This window comes from Eschrichtius robustus, chromosome 2, assembly GCF_028021215.1.
Source record: "Eschrichtius robustus isolate mEscRob2 chromosome 2, mEscRob2.pri, whole genome shotgun sequence".
NCBI lineage: Eukaryota > Metazoa > Chordata > Mammalia > Artiodactyla > Eschrichtiidae > Eschrichtius > Eschrichtius robustus.
Genome location: NC_090825.1, coordinates 120,169,124 through 120,181,027, shown reverse-complemented (window position 1 = coordinate 120,181,027; position 11,904 = coordinate 120,169,124). Strand labels below are relative to the sequence as shown.

At 43.8% G+C, this 11,904-nt stretch overlaps 1 protein-coding gene across 7 annotated transcripts in view; it reads left to right on the top strand.

Moving 5' to 3' along the window:
* The first annotated feature begins 376 nt into the window (after nucleotides 1-376).
* Nucleotides 377-11,904, top strand: part of NR3C1 (nuclear receptor subfamily 3 group C member 1) — a 127,431-nt gene continuing 115,903 nt past the window's right edge. The window contains exons 1-2 of one of the 7 annotated variants that reach the window (XM_068536095.1): nucleotides 377-599; nucleotides 4,962-6,173. In XM_068536095.1, coding sequence (XP_068392196.1) covers nucleotides 4,975-6,173 — 1,199 coding nt within the window. In that variant the 5' untranslated portion in view covers nucleotides 377-599; nucleotides 4,962-4,974. Of the gene's footprint in view, nucleotides 600-1,278; nucleotides 1,385-1,485; nucleotides 1,771-2,090; nucleotides 2,529-2,686; nucleotides 2,852-3,141; nucleotides 3,205-4,961; nucleotides 6,174-11,904 lie in introns of those variants that run through there. The other 6 variants (XM_068536096.1, XM_068536094.1, XM_068536099.1 and 3 more) reach the window with 6 other exon arrangements.

The window sequence follows — 11,904 nt, the reverse complement described above, 5'->3', positions numbered from 1 at the left end:
AAAATTCTCCTGGCTGAGGGTTCTACCAGCCAGGGTTGGCTGAGGGTTGGCAAAGGTCTTGGTTCCCTTCACTCCTCCGACGCTGTGAGCGTATCTTCCTTTGCCAAGATGGCGGCCCTGGCATCATCTGGAGGCGGCCCGCGCAGATCGCCTCCGGGCAGGCGGCTCGCTAATAGCCTAGTTCTCTCCCGTCATCTCGAACGACACACGGGGCAGCGCCTACACCCCCAGAACCGAGGAAGGGCGACCTAGGCTGCCCGCTAGCGAGAACCTTTGCCAAGATGGTGGACGCGCGGCCGGGCGGTGTCAGCTGCCTTTACCAAGATGGCGGCAGGCGACTTCCGGCACGCACTCCCCGCAAATCCTCTGCAACATGTCAGGGCAGAGCAGCCGCCGCCAGTCTGAGCGCGGCCTGGAGAGAGAGTGGCTGCGGCCGAGCGCCCGGGCAGGGCTAGGTGGAGTTGCGGCAGCCTCCGCCCCCGGCTGCAGCTGGCAAGCGCTGTCACCTGTGGGGTCGCAAAAGTTACCTCACCAAACCCTAAAGCAACACAGGACAACATTTCTCCGAGTCACACAAATCATAATATGTGCCGCCCAAGGTAGGAGGCTCGATCCCGGCGTCGCCCAAGCCCTGCGGACGCGGCGAGCTGGGGAAGGGGGCTGGGGCGGGGGCCTCTGGCGCGGACTCCTCTAGCCCCACTCCCCTCTCTTTGGGGACAGGCCACGTGTTTCCCTCGGACAGAGGGGGAGGCACGTAACGGGAAGAGCTGGAAGGAGTTTAATGCTGACATTTTAAAGCTGCGTGTGTTCTGTTTTATTTGGAGGGATGGGGGTCCCACGAACACGAAGGGGTGGGCGACGCATTGAGGCGAGTGCAGCAAATGTCAAGATTCGTGGGAGGGGCCTCCGCGGGAAAATTGGACGTGGGCCCCGAAGGGGGTGGAAGGAGAGGTCAGGAGTTGGGGTGGGGGGAAGGAGGGCGTACTGTGCAAGTAACTTACTGTTTCGCTTGCAACTTGCTTTTAAGCCTGCCACCTCCCGCTTTCCTTAAGAATAATAATTTAAAAATGCAAAGAAATCCAGTTCGCTGGAGGTTTTGCATTTGGCGTGCAACTTCCTTCAAGTGTGAGCGCGCTAGGAGGGAGGGAGGGATGGGGGTTGAACTTGGCAGGCGGTGCCTCCTTCTGCCGCCGCCGCCGCCGCCGCCGCCGCCGCCTCGCAGGCTCGGAGAAGAGGGTGGGGGACAGTCGGGGCGCAGGGGAGGGTGGGTTCTGCTTTGCAACTTCTCTCCCGGTGCGAGCACGCGGCGGCGGGTGCAGACTGGGCCGCCCAGACGATGCGGGGGTGGGGGACCCGCCGGCACGCGACTCCCCCCCGGCCCAGAGTATGTATGCGCCGACCCCCTTCCCTGCCCTCCCCTCCCTGAAGCGTCCCCAGAGGGCGTGTCTGGCCGTCCGGCCCTACGAGGGGCCGAGACGCCGCTGCACCGTTTCCGTGCAACCCTGTAGCCTCGTGCGAAGTGACACACTTCGCTCAACTCGCCCGGGGGCGGCGGCGCGGACCACCCTCGCGGCTCTGCTGCGGGCCGCGCCCCGGCTCCCCCAGCCAGTCCGCTGTCACCCGCAGGGGCGCTGACGGTTGCCGCCGAGGGACCGGGCGAGCTCCGGAGTGGGTCGGGAGTCGCGGAGCTGGGCTGGGGCGGGAAGGAGCAGCGAGAAGAGAAACTAGAGAAACTCGGCTTCCCTCCGAAGCCCGCCCCAGAAAGACCAGGTCGGCCCCCGCCGCCGCCTCCTCTCCTTTTTCCTGGGGGGTGAGGGGTGGGGGGCGAGGAGAAGCCTCGCGCGCCAGGGAGGCAGCCTCGGCGGGGGCTGTGCCGGGGGGCCGCGGGCGGGCAGGCGCCGTCGCGGCCGGGGTGGCGGGGCCCGCGCGGAGGGCGTGGGGGCGGGGGCCGCGGCCGCCCCTGCAGTTGCCTAGCGTCGCCAACAGGTTGCACCGTTCCCCGCGCCGCCGCGCGGCCCCTCGGGCGGGGAGCGGCCGGGGGTGGGGTGGGAGCGCGTGTGTGTGCGCGCCGCGGCGCCGCCTCCGCCCGCCCCCCGCTCGGTCCCGCTCGCCTGCAGCGGCCGGGCGGCCCTTTCGCGTGTCCGCGCTGCCTCCCCTCCTCCTCCTCCTCCATTTTGCGAGCTAGAGTCTGTGACGGGAGCCCCAGTCACCGCCCGCCCGTCCGGGACGGATTCTAGTGGGTGGAAAGGGACGCCGCAGCCGGAGCGGCGGGAGCGGCGGGGCGCCGGCACGAAGGACGCGCGCCCGAGAGCCCCGGCCCGCGAAGACGGGCGCGGGGCGGGGAGCTGGCTTGTCAGCCGGGAAATGGGAGACTTTCTCAAATAGGGGCTCTCCCCTCCCCCCATGGAGAAGGGGGCGGCTGTTTACTTCCTTTTTTTAGAGAAAAAAAATCTCTCGCTCCCGCTCCTCCTGCTTTCGCACGCTAAGTTGTTTATCTCGGCTGCGGTGGGAGCGGCGGACGGTGTTGGGTGAGTGGCGCCGCCGGCAGAGGGGAGGGGAGGGGAGGGCCGGGGGCTGGGCCCCCACGGGCGCTCGCTCCCCGAGGTGCGGGCCGGGGCCGGGAGGCCGGCTCGGGGGCGCCACGGGAGCCTGCAAAGTTTTATTAGCTTCGGGTAGTGGGGGTGGGGGCTGGCGAGGGCCGGGGGACGGTGACGACAGGGCAGCGCGCGGGTGACAGCGCTGGCCTCTTCCTCTCCCTGGACCGCCGTCCCCTGGCCGAGGGGGAGGAACCCGAGCTCTCTGCGAGTGGAGCCTCGTCGAGCCGTCCGGGTTTCCAGGCTCTCGTTCCCTGGTGAGGAATCCTGGCCTCTTTTTTTTTTTCTTCTTCTTCTTCTTCTCTAAGTCCCTTTTCTTTTCCCTCCCAGGGGGCCTCCCAGACACCCATTTTTCTGGTGAACGCTGAGCCGCGTCTGAATCCTGCTCGCCCGACTCTGTCCGCTCCACCCTAGAGCGCCCGAGCGCGAGCAGGGTTTGTGTCGAGGCTCCAGCGCGTCTCCTTTCTGGCGGGCGCGCAGGGGTGTGTGTGAGTGTGTGTGTGTGCGCGCGTGTACACACGCAGGGGGCTGACAGCCTGCTACTCGGAGACTTCGGCCAGGGCTGGTGTTATCTGGTGGAAGTGGGCGTGTCGGAGAAAGAACTCAACAGGTCTGGACACATTTCTTTTTTAACCTCGCGCTTTTTTCTACCCCCGGCCCCCGCGAGGGTTTGTTCTTTAGCGCTTGGCATCACTTCGCTCGTGACGTTTTGAAGTGGCCCCTTTTAGAAGAAGACCCTCCCTAACCGTAATAGTTTCGTGCTGCGATTTTTGACAAGCGCTAGTCGGACGTTTTGAGGTTGCAGACTTGGTAATTGCAGCCTTGTAATGCCGCTTAAGACCCCTTGGCATGGTTCATTAAGGCCAATTACTGTGACAGGGTTATTTGCAATTTAAACGGGGGGATAAAATCGTTTGAGGGATTGTTTCGTTTTATGAAGTATTGTTTTGGTTTCGAGTTTGAAGGCAGCTGTCAAAGTGGCGTGGAAATTCATTAGGCTCCATTTGATACCTTGTGTTTAGAGATCGTTATCAGCTAAACACGGCGGAGGGGCGGGGAGATAAGCAGTTTACCCTCAAGATTTGTAGGGACACGTCCCCACCTCTCTGTCTACCTTAATCACGCTCCACTTTTAGCGAGGGCCAGTGAAGTTTATGCTTCTTGAAGTCTCTGTACGGGAAAAGTTTTCTTTCATTGGACAGGATTTGACTATACTGTCGCAAATATGCTTATCAAAGTCTCTGCCCGCCTCTTAAAACATTTTTGATTGTCAACAATCTTCTAGCAACCTAACCCTCTTGAGAGTAGGCTCAGAATTAGGATAGGTGAAGGTTTAGAATGCAGGGAGGATTATTCTGAGCATTGTATTATGTTTTATTTTACTTGGATCTATATGAATGTAATTTTACAGTTCTGGGGTGGTTTTTTTCCCCTTTGTTTTTCAATACTTCGATATTTGGAAAGGAAAAATCTTAATTTACAGACATAATAGTATTTCATACTGAGGGTCTTAAGCAGTTTTAAAAGAAAATGTAGCTTCATCTAGAATTTATTGTGTTGTAAGGGTTTGAGAGAGCTATATTTCTTATACCATATTTTAAAACTTGTAATGAGAAGCTACTACACATTCTGCTTTTTTAAATCTAAATTTTAGTTAGCCTGTGTACAGTGTGTTTCATTTCATATGTCCAAAATTTGAAAGCAGGCACTATTAGGCACATTCAGTAAGAAATACGGGTTAAAAATAGGAGCCTTTTCCTACCCTATTGGAAGATGAGCAGACCATCATTGTTTATTTTCCAAGTGAAGTAAGTGCATGGTTCACTAGTAGATTGTACTAAAAGGTTTGGATGTGTGACCAGCCGGTAGGAGAGGAATTGGGAGTAATCAGAGATAGAGAATTCTAGCATAGTGTTTATCAGATTTTATGTTTATTAGTTCTCAGAAAAGCCAACAGCCTTGACTGGTTGAAAAGAGGTAGGAATTTCAATGATCATACTTCCTTTTTTTTAATTAAATACTTTGACATCAACTTGAACCTTCAGAATAATCAGATGTAATGAATTATAATGTCTGTGATTAACAAAGTTACCAATTTGTGAGTGGCAGGATGAATAGCCAAGCTTAGTTTGCTACAGTTTTGTTCTCAGCTGTGCAAATGGACTGCATTGTACTTTTAAATGTGGCACACTGAATGGGAGCAGGAGACACGGCTTTTATATTATGGAAGACAGAATCTACTCTTCTGATAACAAGGAATTAGATTCGGAATTAACTAAAAGGTTCATTTAACAGGCTCTTACTAATCGGATCACAGAGATAATGTGATTTTATAGCTTATTATGTCCGCCTCTCTTTTTTTTGTAGCTGATATTCACTGATGGACCCCAAGGAATCATTAAGCCCCCCCAGTAGAGAAGAAATCCCCAGCAGTGTGCTTGGTCGAGAGAGGGGAAATGTGATGGACTTCTATAAAACCCTAAGGGGAGGAGCTACTGTGAAGGTTTCTGCATCTTCACCCTCACTGGCTGCTGCTTCTCAGGCAGACTCCAAGCAGCAAAGACTTTTGGTTGATTTTCCAAAAGGCTCAGGAAGCAATGCGCAGCAGCCAGATCTGTCCAAGGCAGTTTCACTCTCAATGGGACTGTATATGGGAGAGACAGAGACAAAAGTGATGGGAAACGACCTGGGATTCCCACAGCAGGGCCAAATGAGCCTTTCCTCTGGGGAAACAGACTTTCGGCTTCTGGAAGAAAGCATCGCAAACCTCAATAGGTCGACCAGTGTTCCAGAGAACCCCAAGAATTCAGCATCAGCTGCTGCCTCGGCTGCCCCCACAGAGAAGGAGTTTCCAAAAACTCACTCTGATATATCTTCAGAACAGCAAAATTTGAAGGGCCAGACTGGCACTAATGGGGGTAATGTGAAGTTGTATACCACAGACCAAAGCACCTTTGACATATGGAGGAAAAAACTCCAGGATTTGGAGTTTTCTTCTGGGTCCCCAGGTAAAGAGACAAGTGAGAGTCCTTGGAGCTCAGACCTCTTGATAGATGAAAACTGTTTGCTTTCTCCTTTGGCAGGAGAGGACGATCCATTCCTTCTGGAAGGAAACTCGAAAGAGGACCGTAAGCCTCTTGTTTTACCGGACACTAAACCTAAAATTAAGGATAATGGAGATCTTATCTTATCAAGCCCTAACAGTGTGCCACTGCCCCAAGTGAAAACAGAAAAAGAAGATTTTATCGAACTCTGCACCCCTGGAGTAATTAAGCAGGAGAAACTGGGCCCAGTTTATTGTCAGGCCAGCTTTTCTGGAGCAAATATAATTGGTAATAAAATGTCTGCCATTTCTGTTCATGGTGTGAGTACCTCTGGGGGACAGATGTACCACTATGACATGAATACAGCATCCCTTTCTCAACAGCAGGATCAGAAACCTATTTTTAATGTCATTCCACCAATTCCTGTTGGTTCAGAAAATTGGAATAGATGCCAAGGATCTGGAGATGATAACTTGACTTCCTTAGGGACTTTGAACTTCTCCGGTCGATCGGTTTTTTCTAATGGCTATTCAAGGTAAGATTAATGCTTTCTGTTTCTTGAGAATGGTACATTTAAGATCAATTGATAGGTTTAAATATTCACTTATTTGAATGTGTTCGACAACAATTCAAGTGCTTTTTCATGTGAATTAAGTTTAAGCGGGCTTTTGAAAGTAGGCATGGTAGAAAACCTAAGTGATTGGTCTGTACAAAACCCTTCCCAGTTTTTTTTTTTTCCCCCTGAAATAATGGTATTTAGTATCCCATTGGCCAGTAATTGAAATTTTTATGTAAAAATTTAAAAGAATACTGCTCATTAACAGGTGTCTTTAGTAAAAACTGTAAATTCAAGGGGGTATAATGTTTAGAAATATATATTTACTGTGCATATTTTTTAAGCTGTTTTAGAATATGCTCTTACATTACGATGAAAAACACCCGTAATACTTCACGTAATCAAACGTTGTGCTGTATTTGTACATTTGTGAAGTGTTAGCCTGAGGAGATTAAAGGGTTAAAAATTAGAGGTACTAACAATGAACCCTTTTCTTCAAACTGAACCTTGAAGAATCTGAGTTCTGAGATTGCTAAAGCAATGCAGTCAGTGCACAGTGTACCTGACAAGAGTATTAGACGTGGGACTTGCCCACAGAGTTCCTGACCTAAAGCAGATAAGTTGTGTCTGCTGATTGGTCTCTTTAAGAAAGGACTTGGTGGCAACACGGTGCTTGATTTTACTTTCAAATGTTCCTACAAGTTCTCAAGTATATTAGCTGATGGCCAACGTTGTTGAGCTTCAGTCTCAGCTGTGTTTGATTTGTTTCTCTGTCTCCTTTTTTCTCCATCATTTATAAGTATATTGACATTTCCGTTTGACCTCAAAAAGGTCTGTTAAAATGTAATTACCAGGAGAAAGTTCTAAATGTAGGTGTATCTTCATAGGCGTTAAGTTCTCTATCCTGCACCCCCACCCCCAGTTCAGATAAATGTATATCACATTTTAGTTGTGAAGGAAAATATAAAAATGTAACTGTAGAGACACAAGATTGATTAATCAGTGGGTTTTTTTGAGGGGGGAGGAAGGGCATAGTAGACACAGTGATTTCTTTGTATGTAAGTACTGTAAGTTCTTAAATATTAGTGATAGTCACTTCACGTTAATTAGTCATTGAAGATTTTATTTAAAACAATCTTTAAAAATGCTTTTTCTGTTAAAGGTATATTCTAATACTGAGGTGTCTCTTTTCTTTCCTCTTTAAGTAGGAAGCTTTGCTTGTTGGGGAAAAAATTTCGACTTAGATTTAGGCTATGTTCTGTTCCTTTGAAAGGCTTAGATGTTTCTTATCAAAAGAAAAAAAAAATCCTTGGTTCTTGTGTGTCTTAATGTAAACTACCTACTAATCTATTATTAAAATAATAATTATCTTTTACTTAGAAGAACACTTCAACTTTTTATTGCTGTCATTCTGAATTGAAGGTTTAAAATGTTTTCAGTAAGGAGATTTGAGATATTATCTCATAAGCTGTTGCGTTTAAATGTTAAAAGACATGCTGTGTTTTAAATTTTTCAATCTGAAATTTTTGGCAGTGGAATTCATGATTGAATGTGCTTGTTTGTCTTGAAAGAGTAAGTACAGTTGGTTTGACTTAAGCTTTCTGTAGGAAACTTACATTGATTTATAAAACATGTAGTTGTACAAAGAAAAAGCATATATCTTAGGAAAAGCTTGGTGATTATTAATGCTTTTTGTTCTGATAATCAGCATGGTAATGTTATCATTTTCCTTACTATAAAAAAGGCATGGAACAAGAACTTATCATTTTCCATTCACAATGAACTTTCATTAAGCCCTATAGAATCTAGGATCTGTAGAATAAGTCTTAGATGAATATAGTTATCCTTAAATCATTAAAGATCATTTTAATACTTTTTCTAGTAGTTTATAACATTTAAAGTGTGTCAGCCTCATAACAGCCATATGATGGTAGACAAAGCAATGATGATGTGGCTCTTTCAAGATTCTTTAATATCCAGTGAAATGATTATTTTATGCCAATGTGTGATTTGGAATTATAATCAGTAGTTTGTGTCCTAATGAAAAGGTATAATATCTTTATAGGATAGTTTGAGAAAATTTGAAAATTTTGTACCTTATGGGATTAACATTGGGAACTGTGATTACCCAGAACAAAGCTTCTTCCAAATAAATTGAAACAATGTTTCTTTTTTACCATCATTGAATTAGCCTGTTGTTTCCAAACAATAGCCTTGATATAACTAAAATTGGTTGCTTTCTCTTCTCTATATGTTACTGTTTGGTTCCAGCCAAACATTAAGACCAGTGACCCTGAGTAATCAGCAGGTAAATCAACATGTTGAGACCACAACTATACTGAATACTGACTTTCTGAATTTAGATACAGAAATATTAAATCCACTAATAACTTGCATTCTATTTAAGTTTTTCTAAAGCAAAAATTGTAATTTGACTTTTTAAGATGTCACCTAAAATTGCTTTTTCTTAGTATGCTTGAAAAAAGACACTTTACACTCTGTTTTGGGAGGGAAGGCAATTCCTTCTGATGTGTCAACATAGCACAACATCCCGCTATTACGTTAAATTGTAAAATTATGAGTGTCATGATTGAGCATAGTAAAGTATTTTTTTTAAGGTTTAAGTTCATTGATAGTAAAACAAGAGAAACCTTATTGATACTCAAATACATTCTTTAAGTAAAACGAACTAGCCATTCTACCTTAATATGCTTTTTAAATTCTGAAATTCAGTAAATTTAGCATAAACTTGTAACATTGATGAAGGCAGATTTCTGCATGATTTGATTTTCAGCATTGTTTCACTTGAGCATTAATGGTGAAAGTGCTGAAAAGAGGCAAAGAAGTAAATGGTTTCAGGTAGAATTAGAGCTTTTATTGGGATTATGTTGAAACTTTAGTATTAAAAAGTTGATCGTTTTCTGAAGGGTATGATTATCGGAGAGAAAGAATGATGCAAGATGAATTTGTAAATTCAGTCTTAGGTGGAGTTTAGGGCTCTGTTGGTTGCCATTTAATGAAGCTTTGAAAATTTATGTAGATTTTAACATCTCATTATTAATTGTACCTATGTCTAATTTTATTAGCATAATGCAAATGAAGACCTGTACAAACACAGGATGAATGAAGCAAATTCTGTCCCTTTTTTATTTTTCTTATTAACATCGTGTTGAATGTTTTCTCAGAGAAGGGAGGCATAAAGAAGAGATTTTTATTGATTTTCCCCCTTTTTAATGGATACTTTCTTTACTTTCTACCTTTTTCCTCTCCTTCCAAAGGTTCTGGCAGTGAGTGTTTCAGTGTCTTTTTTAACCTTAATGTTTCTGATATTCACTCATAAAATGATTTCTGAATGTTAAAGGAGATTTGCTTTTGGCTATTTGTTTATTTTTAGCTTTATGATAATATTTTCCTTTTTTAAAACCCTGTACTTCTTTATGGCTATATTATTAGTAAAAGGAAAAAAAAAAAAAACCCACAAGGTAAAACACATTGTGTATTCAGGTGTGTCAATTTAGTGTGGAATGACTCCAGTACAGAAATGTGTGATTAGCGTGTGGTCAGATTTTATTGAAATTACTTCTTGTGATGTTTCTTTGGCTATTCCATTATATTTTTATAACTGATAAAATAATTTGTATTATAATGCTGTTTTGGTTTTATCTATTGATGTTACAGATATTTTAGTTAATCTGACCACTTTCAATATTATGTTGACTGTTTACAAATTTTATGAAAGACCTACTCTGAAACATACCTTCCATAAATGCAGCTTAAATGCAAATTGTAATAGTAGTAAAATTCATATGTGTGTAGAGATCACTTTAGGGGCTTTTTGAGATTTTAGTGAATGAGAGATTGGATCAAAAGGGTTTATTTTAGTATGAGTGGCTAATGTGAAAGAACATCTGTATTAATTGGTTGATTATAAGTCTTAATCCACTCTGGCCTGCAGGTGATTGTAATAGGCTAGTTGTTAGGAAATCTTAATTTACGTTGGGTTTAAAATAAGCCTGGGGCATATTTCTTAAAACCCACTGTTTCTTACTTTTAAGATCACACCTAATTTTACTGAGCAGTAAGTTCTCATTATGTACTACTATTTATCTGAGCAAATTAAATAGACAAAATAGGTTTGTGCCTAATAGCATTTACCCTTCTGAGGACATCCTGGTAATTGTGTAATGCCATTTTTACAGATATTTGCCAAATTAATGGGCACTTGCTTCCGTATTTCTGAGTCAAGGAAAATGTATATTGGTAAATCCTGTTGCAGAAGAATTTTCAAGAAATATTTTGTTGAATTAAACTATAACTGAAAAAAAATCAATCACTTATTGACCTTTATAGGAGTGTTTAAAAGCCCATGCTCTCCTTATTTCTGTAATTTCAGAGAGCGAACTGCTCTCATTTCCTTCTGGCTTGTTCTACTCGTGTTTTGCATTTTCAAGTAAATAAAAATATTCTTATGGAGAACTTCCATTTAGGGGAAGAAAAAAAGAAAAGATCTGTTAAGTGTTCCTCTCTCTTTGAATTGTGCATGATCATTTTTATGTTAACCTGGATTAGAGTGTGAGTTTTAATGGTAATTTTTGTACTGATTTTACCCAGTAAGTTATATTTTAGAAAGTAAGCAGTTTTATAGTGGTTCAAAAATTAGTTGTAGAGAGTGATTTCAACCCCCAAACATCTAATTTTGACAGGTTGCCTTTTTATTCCTCACTGCCGTCACAAATGTCCCTTTAATACGGGTTTCCAGTGGAGTTTGTGAATTAAAGGGTATTGGGGGAAGGGAGGCAAGAGAGGGAGGAGCAGTAGAGATGTGGAAAGGTGGAAGATAAGTTTAGAAACATCAAGAGCAATTCCAAAAACCAACAATTTGGATCAGCTGTCATGAATTCAGAGGACTAAAAAAAGAAAAATTTGGGGCTGTGTTTATGTACAAAGGAGTGCATTAACCAGGATTACAGTTTAGTTTCTTTTATTTGAGGTAAAAATCTAAAGCTACTTGTGGCAATATAACCCCGATGTTTATAGGATTACGTTGTTGTCTTTTGCTATACTTTATTACCAAAAAAAAAAAAAAAAAAAAAATGGAATGGAAATTTTAATTCCTTTTAGATTATTTCAGCTAAGATCAAGTTCATATTTTCCCCATTTTTATAGGCTGCTATTTAATCAATAAAAACCTAATTACTGGCATGTAGTTGAAACGATGTGTTATGTTGATATAACCACTTTATATTTCCTAGTGCACTTTGACATACACTGTCATCTGACTATGGAGTACAACCCTCTTCTTTAGTAATATACTTCCATGGGTTGCATATTTTTCTGCTGGAATGTTAAGGAAATAAGTTCTTATTTATGTTACATATATATAATAAATTATGGGATTCTGCAATTGCCAGATGGTCATTTAAACTATTTATATTGCAATACGGTCCTTAAAGCCAATTATTTTGAATGGAAATGTGTCATCACCTAATTTTATCTCTGGGCCAGTTTAAATATTAATGACTTATCTTAGTAGAGCTGCATGCTTAAACATACTTTTCCGGAGTAACTCAAATATTAATATTGAGTGCTCTAAAACTTTTTTTCTTTTGAGCAAGTTTCAGCGAGATTAAAAATGTCTATCATACAACAAATTTAGTGAAAGCCTCTTATTTTAGAATTTTTTTCATTCACGCTGTTAGCGCTCCAAAAA